The sequence below is a fragment of the Convolutriloba macropyga genome, chromosome 13, assembly GCF_964194025.1.
Source record: "Convolutriloba macropyga chromosome 13, txConMacr16.3, whole genome shotgun sequence".
Taxonomy (NCBI): domain Eukaryota; kingdom Metazoa; phylum Xenacoelomorpha; order Acoela; family Convolutidae; genus Convolutriloba; species Convolutriloba macropyga.
In genome coordinates this window covers 26088348-26105847 of record NC_134480.1, presented here as the reverse complement: position 1 = coordinate 26105847, position 17500 = coordinate 26088348, and the positions used below count along the sequence as shown (strand labels likewise).

Sequence of the window (17500 nt, the reverse complement as noted above, 5' to 3'; positions counted from 1 at the left end):
GTGGAATGGCCCATATGGGCAGCTACACTAAAACTGGCAATAATGGCCAAAAACTCCATAAACGTGGACTCACTACTGAAACACAAACCAGACACAAAAGACTTGACTTACCCCATAGAACCAACCTACGAGCCCCCAACTGAAAATGAAACACAGGCACAACACAGAGAAAGAGACCTCCGAAATAACAAGCGAAAGGTAGATTGGGACAACGATTGCAAACAGATCGCATTCAGAGGCCCTACAGTCGATGGAATACCGTTGGACGAAGCCGACCTGAAAGTGCTCAGCTTAATATACCTAAGCCTAGGAACAGAAGCCCAACGGATACATCAACAACAATTTCAACTTTTTAGACGACATACTAATCATAACAAAAGGCTCCACCCTTGACCATGAACAAGACATATATAAGGTCTTATCCAGACTTGACAAAGAAAATCTAGCCATCAAACTAGAAAAATGCGAATTCTCCAAATCTTCAATAACATGGCTAGGCTATAAAATTACCCAATCGGGAATCTCCCCTACAGTAAAAAAGACAGACTCCATAATGAACCTGAAACCGCCTAAAACACTAAAACAACTTCGTTCTCTTATGGGCTCAATACACCAACTCATTAAATTTATTCCCAACTTAGCCAATCTACTCAAACCCATAAGACCACTCCTAAAAAAAGAAAACATAACAAACAACAAAATACGTTGGGAAGAAACACATACAACAGCTTTAGACAAAATAAAGGCAGAAATCTCAAAAATTACAGAAAAAAAAACATTTCGACAAACATCGTAAAACGCGTCTGAAATGTGACGCAAGCCACACGGGACTTGGAGCAGTATTAGAACAACAATACCCAGAGGGATGGTTCCCCATAGCATACGCCAGCCGCTTCTTAAACGAAGCAGAAATGAAATATAGTACAAACGAATTAGAACTACTATCAGTAGTATGGGCAACAAACCATTTCAAATATTACTTACTAGGTTCAAAATTTGAAATAATCACAGACCACACAGCCCTACTTTCCGCACTCAAACCCAATCGGGCGAACAAATCACGACAAAGTCGACGGATACGCTGGGTAGACAAATTACTCCCGTACACATTTTCAATCCAACATATACCGGGGAAAGACATGGGCTTCACGGATTACCTAAGCAGAAACCCACACCAAACCCCCCCCCCCAATAAGCCCAGAGGATGAACTCTTCGTAATAAACAGAATCAGAGAATTTACTTTCACACTGCTGAACGAAGAACGTAAACACAACATTTCAACCAATCAGATCGCTCCATTCGGATTAACACACAAATCACATGACGCAAACAACATCGCTCAGCGCAAGCTAAATACAGCGAACGCTTTTTGCCATTCCTCTTGCCATAAACAGTCACGCTCTTTCTCGCTTGTTAATTCTAAATCAAATCTCAATTCAAAACTTCATAATTCTAGAAACAAAAACATTCAAGATCCAAAAAACATCACAATTTATTACAACACAAATTCTCCTATGATCCCAAACGTACAGAAAACCCCTTTACCCTCCACTCTCAACAATTACCACTTACAATACTGTCCAAAAATTAAAGTAGTTACTAGAAACAGACCGAATTTAAATACATTCGACAGACAAATTACAAAACGAGCCAGAAGAAAAAATTATAACAACAATGTCGCACAACCTACTTGAAACCTCCCCAACTCAAAATACCCCAATCTCAGTGGCAACCCAAACGGATAACACACCCCCAACTTCCAACTTAGGACAAGGCCGAGAACCAATAGATGAAAATAAACATGCACCCCTATTCGAGTTTGAGAACGAAACGGCCCCAAATTATCGACTAAACCTCTCCCGTGTATTCGGCGAGGAATTCCTAGCCGAGGCTACCCTCAAAGATAAGAACCTACAAAACATTATTCGGTTGGTACAGAACCACAATTGGGACCAACTAAAACAAGTCTCCAGATATTATTACAACCTAAGAAACGACTTAGCCGTAGCCAGATCGGGATGCCTGTTGTACGACGGCAAGCTAGTTATTCCACACCAACTACAAAACCTGGTCATAAACGCTGTACACAGAACCCACCCGGGCCAAGTGGGAATGATTAGATTAGCGAATCTGATCTGGTTTCCCCAGATACACAGGACAATAGCCCTCAGGGCAGAAAATTGCAAGCAATGTTTAGACCAAGGTAAGACCTAAAACCCATAATCAGTAAATCAAAATTAGGAACACTACCTAAGTTAAGCGAACCCAACGAAGAGCTACAATTAGACTTTGCCGGGCCCATCATAGACAAAAAAAACAATAATAATGAACATTACATACTGGCCGCGGTAGACCGATTTTCACGCTACCCATCCGCACTAGTTCACACAAGTTGTGACACACAAACCGCAATAGAATTTCTAGACGAATACTGTAAGTTCCATGGAATCCCACGAAGCATCCGTTGCGACCAAGCGCAAGCATTCAAATCGAGAGCATTCGAAATTTACTGCAAAGATAAAAACATAAAACTAATATTTTCCCCTACGCACGACCACCGCGCTTCAGGAATGGTAGAACGTTTGATACAAACATTAAAGCGAAGACTAGCAACAATGGACATTGACCCCATATGGGATAATACAACCATAGCAGAAAAAATAACAGAAATAATTGAATCCATTAGGCTTATACCAAACAGAATCACTAAAATTGCCCCTTTCCAGGCACACTTTGGCAGACCGAAAAATACGGAATTATCTAACATCCTTACAAAACCCAACACAAAAAACCTATCATACAACAACATAAAATCATTTTACTTAGACAAACGACTACTCCAGAACCCAAGCCTGACGCCGGCCGCGATCTGGGACAGGGACACCAACTCGGAAATTAATCTGGACATACAGTATCGACAGGACGAGCCGAATTCCCAGGAAGCCCAATCGGAAGCATCCCAATCGTCGGACACCTCGGAATCAGACAACGCACCACTGTTGCCTCCCCAAAAGGGTACAATAATTCCGTCTAAATTTAAATTCCAAATAGGAGATAAGACCACAATTATTGACCAAACACGTCGAAACCTAGCACGAAAAACTATAAGAAGAAAAAACCCAGAACCACGAGGCATGCTAAAACCCCTCTGGTCCTTAATACCAGACGGCACAATAGTCGATTACACCCCTCACACCATTACTATAGACACTCACAATCGCAAAAATACCGTGATACGTAACAATGACATAGCAATATCTTCAGAAACGCGCCCCGCCCCACAAGAACCAAAACTACGCCTCATAAATTTCGTAGCTTGCAAAACAATTGGGGAATATAACCGAAACAAACGTAAAATAGAAAAATTCTGTTTAGCGGAAAAAGCACAGCGGTTGAGGACATCCCAGATGGGTGAAAACCCAAAGAACACAAGGCAATCCGCACCCCCCAACATTGTACAACCCCACAAGCGAAAGGTCAACAATGAAGAGACAAGTTCAACAACAAAGACACAACAACTTGAAACGTCCACTCCCATCGACGATACACATCCACAGCACTCTATGCCAGGCCCCTCATTTAATGTATCCCCGATACTCACAAGAACAACAGGAGGAAAGAAAAAGTTCAACAAGAAATCCCCAGGGAAAGCACAAAAGGGTAAACAACCATGCATACGGAAAAAAGCAACTGTTTCAGCAGCCAGGAGAACGGCCAACACAAAATTGACAAAAGCTAAAATCGCAGCACTGAAGCAAAGCTACGCCTTCCAACTAAGCCAAAACCAGGTCAACTTCAGCGAACTCAGCAAAAAACCCACGACCCGCGTGTTCAAGGAACGATCCCCAGGGCACACAAAACCATTCATAATAGCCACGTCGTCATCGGCAGCAGACTTCATGCTCACCCCCAAACGAAGCACCGTGTCAACAATCGCCAAATCACCCCCTTTGCGAAACATTCGAAAGTCTAAAGCGGAACCCACAGTCAAGAAGCTAAATGTAGAAAAAGCCATAGCAAATATCTCATTATCTCCACTATCCACAACGGAAGACTCCACACAAGATCCAAAAGACAAGAAAACCACAGTGATCGACCTAATCGATACCTCCGAGGACAGTCCCCCACAAGTTGCCCTAAACATCAACCCGAACTACACCACTTTTGGACAAGACATAGTCATACTATCTTCAGACTCACAAGACTCATTCCACACCGCATCCGTCAACTCTGCCCCCACTCGAAACACACAGCACTCAGACTCCATGGACTGGACCCCCAACGTACCAAACCCCGGTTGGAACATAAACACCCAGAACATCACAACCAAGGACACTAACCAGAACTCCAATCATTAACTACACATCTGGATCCTCCAAGAGGGGGGGAATGTGGTGAGACACCTACTCACACTGCAACCAAGTACTAAAAGTATTAATATGAACTCGTACAAAAGACTAACTATGTTACTATATTATTATTGTTCGTAGTTGTAAATACGTTGCACGCTTTGTTACTTCATTTACTGGTTGTACCAGTCTTCATTCGAACGCTCCAAACGGAGCGCAAGTGAGAAGCGCACTTGGTGTCAAGAGAAAACCTGAACAAGAAGAGAAAGTTAATTCTTATCGCGCTAGCCTTTTACAGCCTTAAGCCTAGCAATTCAACAATCTGCACAACGAGACTTTGTGCACACAACAATTATTATTATTTTTATTATTATTATTATTATTATTATTATTATTGTTATTATTATTATTATTATTATTATTATTATTATTATTATTATTATTATTATTATTATTATTATTATTATTATTATTATTATTATTATTATTATTATTATTATTATTATTATTATTATTATTATTATTATTATTATTATTATTATTATTATTATTATTATTATTATTATTATTATTATTATTATTATTATTATTATTATTATTATTATTATTATTATTATTATTATTATTATTATTATTATTATTATTATTATTATTATTATTATTATTATTATTATTATTATTATTATTATTATTATTATTATTATTATTATTATTATTATTATTATTATTATTATTATTATTATTATTATTATTATTATTATTATTATTATTATTATTATTATTATTATTATTATTATTATTATTATTATTATTATTATTATTATTATTATTATTATTATTATTATTATTATTATTATTATTATTATTGTTATTATTATTATTATTATTATTATCATTATTTTTATTGTTATTATTATTATTATTATTATTATTATTATTATTATTATTATTATTATTAATTTTATTATTATTATTATTATTATTATTATTATTATTATTATTATTATTATTTTTATTATTATTATTATTAATATTATTGTTATTATTGTTATTATTATTATTATTATATTGGTTATTGTTTCTGCTGAATTGTGAATTTTGTCTCGAGCTAGTACGAATTGTATATTGTGAAATTGATCTGTTATTGTATCTATTATAACTATTATATCTGCTGTAGCTGTTATTTCTGCTCCGGCTGTAGTCATTTCTACTATAACTGTGAGCTCTATCATTGTTGCTTCTACTATAATTTCTAGATGCTTGGTAGTTTCGGTTATCTCTACTGTTGGGTTTATTGTTATTTCCATTTCTTGACTGCTGTCTATAAGGTGTTCTACTTTTCGAGTGGTTGTACACTGGGGATGTTGATGGTAATTGTCGTCCATTTACGCTATTTGAATTTATTTGTCTATTCGTTAAATTTTTGTTTTTTCGTATATGTCCAAAGAACGATATTTCTTTTTGTCTAGGTGTACTTTTTCGTCTTGGTCTTCTAAACATCTTCCGCAGGAATTTATGTTCTAAAATTGAATTTATTTGTCAATTCGGTAAATTTTGGTTATTTTTCATATATTTAAGGAACGATATTTCTTTTGGTTTAGTTGTACTTTTCTGTATTGGTCTTTTAAAACATCTTCTCTTGGTGTGTCCATGGGAACTACAATAGCTACAGAATATTGCAAATTTCGGTCTTCCTTTAAAACTTTTTCTGTCGTATGTATTGTTAATTCCGTTTAGTACATCAGTACATCACAAATTGCAACTTCAAGTTGTTCTTAATCTTTTGGGTTGAGATCATTGATATTATTGCATGCTGCGGACATTTGTTGTAACTCTTTATTAATATCTGTTGTACTTTTGTTGACTTCCTACAATCTTTTGTGGTTATTCGTTATTGTTCTCGTTAGATTCATTTGATCTATTTTATCGACCAATGTTTTGAATGGCATTTCTGGTTCTCTTGGTGCTTGTTTATGGTTGGCAAGTTTAATGCTGCGGTTTTTATTTCATTGTCTAGACATCGAATGAACGTTTAATTCATGAAACTATTTCTATAGTCTTCAGCATATAGTGAATATGCTGTTTTTGACTAGAGTCTCAATACATAATGCTGGTGATCTTAGTGATTCAATTGTATTTTTTAAATTGTTATAGTACTATTTTTGTTTGTTGTTTGGACTTTTCTGAGTCGAACATATCAAAAATTTTTTTGCAGAATGTTTCCCAAACCAAATTGTTTTCACTTGGTAAAGTGAAATACCACTTTTGACCTGGTCCTTTTAATGTATGTAGGTTTAAAGCTGCTCTTTTTACTTTCCATTGATGGTGTCCAGGTTTGTTTGCTGGTTCTTTGTCACTATTCAAGATCATTGCGGCAACAATACTATTTAAGTATTCTTCAACAGTGTATGCTGAGTCTGTACCATCAAATGGTCTAATAGTTGTTGGTACTGATCCACTGCTCACGTTTTGTTCTAATTGTGGTTCTTCATTTATACTCATTGAGGTTAATTCTTTATATAATGGAAGAGGTGGTTCCGTAACTGTGGTTTCTTTTTTCCCCGTTGGTTTTGAAGTACTTCTTCTGCGTTGAAAATCAATTTGTCTGTTATTTTGCATACTGTTAGTTTCAGTATTTCCTTTTTCTAATCGTTGATTATTCTGTCTGTTAATTTCTTCTTATGTTCTATTGAGTCTATCAAACATTTCTCCGAATGCTTCTTCTTGTTTCCGTTCTATTTTTAATTCATTTGTGCAAATCTATATTCCAGGTTATCTATCAATTTGTTTGTGTGGTTCTTTACTTTTTCTGTTATTTCGTCCTTTAATTCTGTATAATCTTTAGTGTTTTGTATCCAGTTTGTACTTCTTTGTTCTTGATTATTTATTAGTGTATTAAATGTTTTGTATTTATTGATTGGATAATTTATTAGTTGTTCTGTGTCTTTTCTTCTTACTCTTTGGTTAGCTGATGACGGTAATCCGTTGTCTAACTATAATTCATTTTCCTCTGTGTCTGAAAAATATATTCTGTCATAGTTTGCATTATGTTGAAATCCAAATAGAGTTGAAGTAAGTGGTTTATCAGGTCATATTGTTGATTTTTGGTTTAATTTTAAACTTGTATTGGAATGAATGTCTTTTGGCGTTGAAAATGAAGTCATACTTTTTGTATAGTTGAATGTTGTCGATCCCAATTGTCCTCGGTCAATGATGTTTACATTACTGTCTAATCCTAATATATAGCTTAGACTATCTGAGTTGATTTTTAGGATGCTTTCAAATTGTGTTGAGACATTTTCAGGGTCCCAGATGTTGAATACTTTATGATTTAGTTTTTGTATATCTTCTTTAAATGTTTCTTCGAATTCTATTTTTTTTCGTTGATATGCTCAAAAATTATCTAACAAGAAAACGAATATAAATTCCGGGATCTGAATTATGTCCGGAATCTGAATTATGTCAAACGTTGCTGTTTGATTCGTGTTTTTTATTCAATAATTTTTGTTAACCAATTATTGAATTGTACTATGTCATTACGTAATTTATCGTTTATTGTTGTTATCTGTATTGATTTTTCGTATAGGTATTGGGAATTTTTTTTAATAATTCATAGGTTGCACTTGGAATAGCGGTTACTTTGGTTCTATCATGAGAGTCTTTGTGCCTTTTCACGAATACTTTAAACATATTCTCTAAGCTGCATTCCTTTTGGAAATCTTAGGAGGATATTCTATTTCCTCTTTCGCCAGTTAAAGTGAATGTAAAAATTCTATTGTTTTGATCTCTGTTCAATAGTCTTACCGATAGGTAATGTGATAGATGGTTTCTATTGATGTTAATTGATTGTATACTTTTTGTTTCTATGAAGAGGTCATTCTATAGCTCACACACACCTGAAAAACTGTCAGCGTTTTTAAAACACTTTAGTGTGTTTTGTTGGGCTACTTTTGTAATGCACGACGATTCGAGTCGTTTCCTGTATTCTACCGGCTATGTTTTTAATTCGTCGTCTCCATCGATGATTCCTACGACCTGACTTCTTGGAATTGACTTTTCAATGACTTCAGTGACTTCTACTGCATTGCAGTTAAAATTTGTGTACGTGACGTTATTTGTTCTGCTTTAGGTCAATTGCGTGACTTACCTCACTCAAAAAAATACTTCTGAAATCACTCAATGAACTTTAAATTTTATGAGCATTTACTAGTTAAAGATCAATAATGTGCATCGAAGTAGTGCCAAACGTATATTCCCTATTTCTTGAGCATTAGAGTCTGGTCAATCTGTCTATCTTATTTCTTTAGTTGTTTCAATTCATGGAAGGCCACAAGCGTCTGTCGCGGCTATTTTCCGGCAATCTGCCGACTATGTTATGAGTTGCGGTCAAGGCATCAAATCAAGATGATTTTTTGAGCCCAATGGTGCAGTTTATTATTACACTCATCCAGTCTATTGTTTTGTTCTTAAATGGATACCCAATTGATGTCTTTCACACTTCAGAGGTATCAATATACTCAAGAAAAGCTTTTCAAGGTTGTATTTTTTATCTATTTTATTATATATTGATAATGTCACGAGAAACGGTAGCGAACTTTGTGAAGTTTTTGAATAGCCATCCGTTGCCACTTATATGCTATTATTTAAACAATTCCCTCATTCTTACAATTCAAAAAAAATTGATTTTTTGGTACCCTTAAAATTAATCAATTTATTACGAGTGTTGAATTTAACCTTTGTTTTATGTTTAATGGCTGTATTGGTCTTTTAACATCTTTTCACGCGTTTCACTCGCGCGGCAATTTGACCTCTATTTTCTCCATTTTCTGCTTGAATACTTTTAAAACGTGATACCTATGTTCATCAATGCGATTGTGGAAGCCCCCTCAGAAGGCAACCAATAGTTTTCAAAACGTTGACGCTCTTTATTTTCATGGGAAATATGTGACTGTTGAATTTTTTCAGTCTCTGTTTTTCTTTTTTTCTTCGCTGCTATTTAGCAAAATTAATTGCATTTGCTCTCACAATGGTTCTTTAGTGAGGCCCTTTTAAGCTAAAATACTGAATTGAACTGCAATCTAACTGTTATGATAACCCGTACTCTACCTGTTTTTAAAAAAAAATATTAGCGATTTGATCTTTTTCACTTTCTTGAACGCTTCTGTCACCTTTCTCAGTTTTCATAGCTCTCATTGTCTCGCGTACATAGTATAATTGGCTCTCGAGTCATAATTGGTTCTATTTGGAGTTGTTTGCTTATCCATCAATTTTCTTGACTGTGACAGATCTTGATTTCAAAAAGATGTGATTTTTTGCAGTTTGCCCTTTATTGTATTTTGCTGTTCCGTCACATACTATTGTCAATTAATGATCTCGTTGGCACCCTAATTAGGCAAATTCACGTTAATCTATAGATTTGACCTCACATCTGGGGTTTTTGCAACTTTCATATCACTTATTTTCACAACAATTGTCCCTTCCTTTTAGTTTTTCGACGGTTTCATAATTCGTTTTTTGCTTTAACTAGTAATCTCACTTATTCCTGGTCATTTGGCTCTCTGTTGAGTTATATTTGAATTTGTATAGTATTTTCGTTTCTTTTCTTGATAGAATTTACGACTTTGACACAAATTGTTTCCAAAACACATAATTATTTTCGTTGCTTTTGTCCTGTCATTCAGTTCCACTAATGACAGGTCTCATTGGCTCTTCAGTGATTCATATTTGAACCTCTTTAATTGCCTCCATTAATATCTTTCTTTTAAATTGGTTCGCAAACAATCTTTTTAGGGATTATTTTAGAGCGGCGCTGTCCTTTTATTGCAATTTTTTGGTCAGCCGTTTAAATTATCAATTCACCGGAACTGTTTTGTTGACAGAAGTTCCTGGTGTAACCCCCCCCCCCATTTTCATACCCATTATTTAAAAAATTTAAAAAGTCAAACGTGATGTCATTTCATTTTTTTCTCTCTTTGGTTCCCCCGGTCGAGGCTGAATGGTCATCTTGTAAGAACTTGCAAGTTTCTGGCAGGTTACAAGTTACAAGTTCTTACAAAAACTTACAAGTTCTTACAAGTTAACCATTCGACTTGCAAGTTCTTACAAGTTAACCATTCGACTTACAAGGCTCTTATAAGTTAACCATTCGACCTAAAAGTTACTTACAAGTTAACCATTAGCACACACACCACACATCACACACACACACACACACACCATGCACGCACACACCTGGGCGCGCACACACATATACGCACTCACACACGCACATACACACAAATACACACACACATACGCACTAAACCATAAATAAAACTTTGCAAGACATGAATGTAAACGGATGTTTGGAAAAAATAGAATCTGGAAAGTGTGAAGTAAATTATAAAAAATGTGTAAAAATGAAGGGCCACTGAATTATTTTGAGAAACTACTAACATATGAGTTTGAAAATTCAATCAAAGTCAATATTTTGAGAACATTTTTAAGAAACTAATCGTGAAGAAGTTAATTGAGATCTACAGTTTTTAATGGAATTGCAAAAGGAACTCTTTTGATTTGATAAAATTCAAAAAAAAAACATTTTGTTTTCTTAGGTCGAATTGTATTATGTTATCCAAACAGAACAACTAACTCCCACGCGCTTTCTACGGTAAATGACTGAATGTTAAACTGAATTAACCAATCAGAGTTGTGCTGGACCGGAACGAACTTGCAAGAAACTTACAGTTTAGCCATTCGCCTTGCCAGTTCTCACAAGTTAACCATTCGACTTACAAGTTCTTACAAGTTAACCATTCGACTTGCAAGTTCTTACAAGTTAACCAACTTTTGCAAGAAAATTGCAAGTTCTTACAAGTTAACCATTCGGTCTCGACCCGGGTACTGTCTAAATTCGCAATGTGTAAAGCGTTTTTGGGGTTAACGTTTTTGAATCTAACTTGATAACTTTGACATACTTTTTTTAAACGGCAAATGAAGTAATTTTAGGATTTTTGGTGACGTCTTTTATTCGTGGAGGTCTTGGATGATTTGCTTACTATCAAAAGAACTTCTACTGACAAGGTCGATAGTCTTACACCTTTTTTTGCTTTTGAGCTCTCTTTTGGTTTAACACAAGTCACGAACTTCACCCTGGGCTTAACTCGCTCAATGTTTCAGCTCAATGAGACTTTGAGCTTTCTGAATTAAAGTTATATTGTTTTAATTGGCTAACTGGTATTAATGTTAAGCTATCTTGACTTTAGGTTTCCTCAAACTAAATTTGCGAAACATAGTGAAAGCGGCCAATTGCAAAATCCAATGAAGCGGGAGAGATCTTCAAAGTTTTTTCATTAGGTGATAGCGTATTGGTTTACCAGGGTACATAAGAGCAGTTTGGAGAAAGTAGAGCTTGCAGGTTACCGCAACACCGTAGTGCGTAACAGCCATCCCTTATAAAAAAAAAGAAAGTAGAATACTGAGAAGAATTAACTAACCGTTTATGGGTGACCACAACTAAAGGAGTTTTTAAACAGGGGTAATAAAGCATCAATTTAATTTAAAACCAAAAAAGGAAAAGAAATTATCCGTTCTTTATTGTTTGCATTCAGTAAATTGCTTCAGACAAAAACAAGAACAATTGTTTGTCTTGTTTTTGCTGACCTCTGCTTGGCTTTTAGCCACGGAAGAATTCTCATAGATTTCTAATTTCTATTTTTTTTATTCTTGGTATTTGTTGGTTTTCAGCCATATTTAATTCTTTGTAACGTTTGCTCTTTTTTCATTGCTCTCAAACGATGTTGGAAGAACTTTTTATAAACGTGTTGGTCAATTATCTATGGAAAATTTTTGCTTCACCTTTTTTGCGCATTTGTTCTGGGACATACTGCTACTTCTCAATTGACTTTTTCACGCTTCACTTCTTCATTTTGAGTGATTTCAATTGCTCTCATTTTAAAACAAAGTTTTTGTTCTAATATTAAAGTGTTCGTTAGCGATACACTATCAAAGCATTGTATCTTAGTGGTTAAGATTTCTGGTAGTTTTTCTCGAGGTCATGGGTTTGAATCACTATGAGGTCACAGTTTGCACCAAAAAAAGTACACCCCTAATTTGCCCAATGCCTGTCGTTCGCAAGAAGTTCATCCAATGTTCGGTTTAAACTTTAACGTTGACTTTTGTTTTGTTTTCGGACATTGGACTTTAGCAGTAGCTTTGTTTTTAATGTATAGTCATTGCAAACTGCTTGTAATATTCACGGTGAAAAAAAGCAGTTCGAGAATTTTTGAGTCCATATAAGTCGCTATTGCCTATCTAACTTAGACCCACCTACTCCCACTCCCCCACCTAGCCCACTCCCCCACCTACCCCCACTCCCCCACCTACCCCCACTCCCCCACCTACATCCCCTATCTCCAAATACCTACCCCATACCAACCCCATATACCTATCCCCATACCTACTCTTTTGGTACAACCAACCTATACCCTCAACTTCCTACTTAGCAACCCCCACCCCCAACCGCCTACCTTACTTAAAAAATGGTTGTTTCTAACTATATATTGCTTAGTTTGTATTTCTTCATTGATTTTTCTTATATGAGTTAAGTTAATTGGAAGAGATTTTATTGCACGCATCTTCGAGTTGTTTCCGGTATTCTAGAGGCTCTTTTTTATGCAAATGTTTGGCTTGACCAATTTCCGATTTAGTTCCAGAACTTTCTTTGACTTCTGAAGTGACTTTTTAATGCTTCTCTACTTCATTTTTGAGCGATCTCAATTGGCCTCACTCTGAAGTAAAGTTTGTTGCTAAAGTGAAAGCGGAATGGTGAGTTAATATGCTGAGGACTATGGAGGTTGCCGGCCAAAACCCCCCACTTGGGCTGATGTTTCTGCACCCATATAAAAAAAGTTATCTAGGCTTCGTTCACTCAATTAAATTGCCCCACCTGTTGTTCAAGAACAACTTGTCTTACGCTAGTCAGTTTACATTTTTTTTTGTTTCCTTTACTTTTTGATGTCACTGACATGTCATCTTTTAGTGTTGGTATAAGAAGCCATTGAAAATCAGTCATTAAAAATTGGTTTAGTTCTGCCTCTTAAGATTTTTCAATTTGCTGTCAAAATTGTAAAATTTGCTGTAAGAATTTAGTGTTTTTGCTGACTTTACAAGGGAGTTTTTTTGCTGCTATTAGACAAATATTTTGGCTGTTTTTGCCCATTATTTTTCGTAAAATACTAAGATTGACTTTACATGCTTCTAGCGATGAGCAGCTGCAAGTGTTTGAATCGATCAATGGGCACCTTAGGTTTTTATGACCTTATCTTTGTGTTTTTAATAATTGTGAATTTTGGTCTTCGCCTAATATGTGTCTGGTTTGTTGCGTGTTCTACCTCACATTTAATTAGTAGCAGCTCTTTTCAAAAGATTCATATTTATTTTCTGAAGTCATTTATTTGCTAATGGTTTTCATAATTTTAACTCTATTCGTGTTTGCGAATAAATGAGCTGCTGAGGTTTGCCAGTACTTTTTGCTTTAGATGCCGTAAATTTTGTCATATTTAATGACACGTCCCACTGATTTTCAATGTTTTTAGTTGATGGCTAAATTTTCTTAGCTCATTCGTTTTCGCAATATCTTTTAGATTTTTTTTTTAATTTTGGCCATTTTTTGTTTACACACACGAACACACACACACACACACACACACACACACACACACACACACACACACACATACACACACACACACACACACACACACATACACACACACACACACACACACACACACACACAAACACATACACACACACACACACACACAAACAAACCCGGGTCGAGGTTTGGCGGTGAATTTTCGTAAGAAATGCGGTGAAATGCGGTGAAAAAAAATAATTTTCACCGCGTATTTCTTACATCTTTTTGCGGTGAATGCGGTGAATCGCGGTGAATTATTTTTTTTCACCGCGTTCTCAGTATTCTTACAAAAAAGAATCGTCCCTACATGGGTTCGAACCTCTGACCTCCTGCATGCCTTCCAATGCTTATTCCACTGCGCCAACTGTCACTTACTTGTTTGTAATTTCTTGTGAATTTAAATCAGATTGAGTAAACTTTGGAAACCATATGCGGTTAATTTTTGTAAGAAATGCGGTGAAATGTGGTGAATTATTTTTTTTCACCGCATTCACCGCATTTCTTACATTAATTTGCCATAATAGTCTATGCGGTGAATTTTTGTAAGAAATGCGGTGAATTTGGTGGTGAATTTTTGTAAGAAATGCGGTGAAAAGCGGTGAATTATTTTTTTTCACCGCATTCACCGCAATCACCGCATTTCTTAGGAAAATTCACCGCATTCACCGCATTTCTTACGAAAATTTACCCAAAAACCTCGACCCGGGAAGACTTTCAAATATGTAATTTTTGTACGTCAAAATTCTTCAGAAAGTTGATATAGGTATTGGCTTTTTTATTAATTTGAAGCAAGATTGTGATGTTTTGAAAAATGAGTTTACCTTTGTGAGAACCTCACTTATCTGTAGAAAGCGACTGATTTGCATAACCAATTGTTACTTTTTTCTGTTTTTCAAACAGATCGCAACTGAATTTCAATCACGCGCACAGTCAATGAATCAAACTGAATCGGGAAACTAACTATTAAGATACTCTTTTGAACTGCGAGAGGGTATATAACTTCAGGATTTTGAAGCGAAGGAAATTCAGATGGAGAAAGAGACGCAAAGACAACTGGAGATTAAAAATCAACAGATCAAAACTTTGCTCGAGGATATGAACATGTTGAAAGAGAAACACTTCAAGGAAAACCAACATAAGGATATGATGTTTGCGGAAGTAAGTGAAAATGAGTAGTAATGTTATTTACTGGGAATTTAACGGGGTGGGACCTTTGACTCACCTCGTTAAATTCCGAGTAACAATTTTTGTCCCACCCCGTTAAATCCCAGTGACACTTTTTTGTCCCACCCCGTGAAATTCCAAGTAACACTTTTTTGATCCACCTTGTGAAATTCCCAGTAACGCTTTTTTGTGTCCCCCCCCCCCGTTAAATTCCGAAAATAGCGCATGAGAATGAATGGGGGACAAAATATCGTGAAAATTGACTGAAAAATTGAAGAAATTGGGGTTTAAAGTTTGTCTGAAAATTGGTTAAAATGTGATTTTATCGCTTCATTACTGTGTCGAGAAATGCTTGATATGGGGCCAATTGAGTTTTGGTAAAATTACAGGTTGAAAATAGTTTGTGTGGAGCGCTTAAGTAGTATTTTTGAAACCATTTTGCGTCAAAAACAGACAAAATTTTTTTTAAAAAAAAAGCGCCAAATTTGATGTTTTTTTTCGAATAGTTAGAAAAAATTGTTTTTCGCCGCCAATAAGCGTTTTTATACATTTTTAAAACTGTTAAAATATGGTAGGAGAAATACTATTAAGGAATCGGGTTTATATTAAATATTATTTAGTGATAACTTCTACCTATATTTTTTGTATTTTTTGATGAAAAAGGCCAAAAAAGGGCAGAAATTGTTAATTTTTGAGGTCAGAATATAGAATAAAATGTTCTATGCTAGTTATAATAGAGTTAGCAACAAAATTTTATAAGGGAAAGTTTGCTCGAACAATTAAAAATGAGTAATTGGGTGTTGTTTGCATGTTAATTTTTGTTAAATTTTTTGTCATTTTTCGGCGTTTTTTGACAAAAAAAGTGAAAAAAATGATGCTTCGTGGTTGAAGAATGTAGAATAAAATGATGTTTCTTGGTTGAAAATTAATTTGCAATGAAATTTTGTCATTTAACAGCTTGGCGTAACAAAAAAACATATATTCAGCACACAGTTAATCACTATTATTTGTTTCGTCAAGCTGTTAAATGACAAAATGTCATTGCAAATTGCGTTTCAACTAAGAAACATCACTTTAATCTATATTCTTCCCCAAGAAACATCAATTTTTTAATTTCTTTGTCAAAAAACGCCGAAAAATGACAAAAAATTTGTGCCATATGCAAACAACACCCAATTGCTCATTATTATTTGTTCGAGCAAACTTTCCCTCATAAAACGTTGTTGCCCACTCCATTATAACTAACATAGAACATTTTATTCTACTTTCTTACCTCAAAAATTAACAATTTTTGCACAATTTTGCCTTTTTCATCAAAAAATACAAAAAATGTAGGTACAAGTTATCACTATATAGTATTTAATATAAACCCAATTCCTTAACACTATTTCTCCTACCAAATTTTAAGAGTTTTTAAAATGTATAAAAAGGCTTATTGGCGGCGAAAAACATTTTTTTCTAACTCTGTTCCACCAAAAAACATCAATTTTTGCACTTTTTTTTTCAAAATTTTGTTTATTTTTGACGCAAAATAGCTTCAAAAATACTACTTAAGCGCTCCACTCAAACTATTTTGGACAGGTCGTTTTAGCAAATTTCAATTGGCCCCCATATCAAGCGTTTCCGGACACAGTTACAAAGCGATGAAATCACTTTTTTAACCAATTTTCAGTCAAATTTTAAACCCCAATTTCTTCAATTTTTCAGTCAATTTTATTAATATTTTCCCCCATTCATTCTAATGCGCTATTTTCAGTTCGAAAATCTGCTTGAAACTTCTCTCCAAGCTTGAAATTCAACAAACTTCCAATTTCATTACTTCGCACTTACTTGTTAATTCAAACATATGGGCAATAAAACCCATAAAATTAATACCACTTGTTGCGGTCTCAGACTCGCAAAACTATTAAATTTCTTACATTGGAACAAAGACTTATCGAATATAAACTATATTTTTTTCAACCTTTACCTCAGTAGTCTATCAGGTTAGTCACTTTCGCTTTTCAGTCCTTCATTAGTCTCATTAGACTAGAAAAAGGATTCAGAATTTTTTTTAAAAAATCGCAAAATTTTTGAAAAATTTAACAAGTTTCACTCATTCACCACACCAAAGTTTTTCCAAAAATTTTACAAGTTCCAGCACCCTCACAACGCCAAATTCACAAAAAAATTACAAGTCTTTGCCAACCACGAGAAATATAATTTTCGAAAACATTTTCAATTTTTTGACAAGGGCACCTAAAAAAGGCCATGCCGGTATTGTAATGGGGGGGGGGGGCAAAAAGCCTTACTGGGAATTTAACGGGG

The 17500-nt window shown here is 34.9% G+C and overlaps 1 protein-coding gene across 1 annotated transcript in view; it reads left to right on the top strand.

The window, feature by feature from the left end:
- The window catches only part of LOC142351676 (uncharacterized), a 72642-nt gene extending 57437 nt beyond the window's left edge, over window positions 1–15205 (top strand). Inside the window, exon 5 of the mRNA XM_075403815.1 lies at window positions 15035–15205. Coding sequence (XP_075259930.1) covers window positions 15035–15205 — 171 coding nt within the window. The remainder of the gene's footprint in view (window positions 1–15034) is intronic.
- Window positions 15206–17500: the final 2295 nt, after the last annotated feature.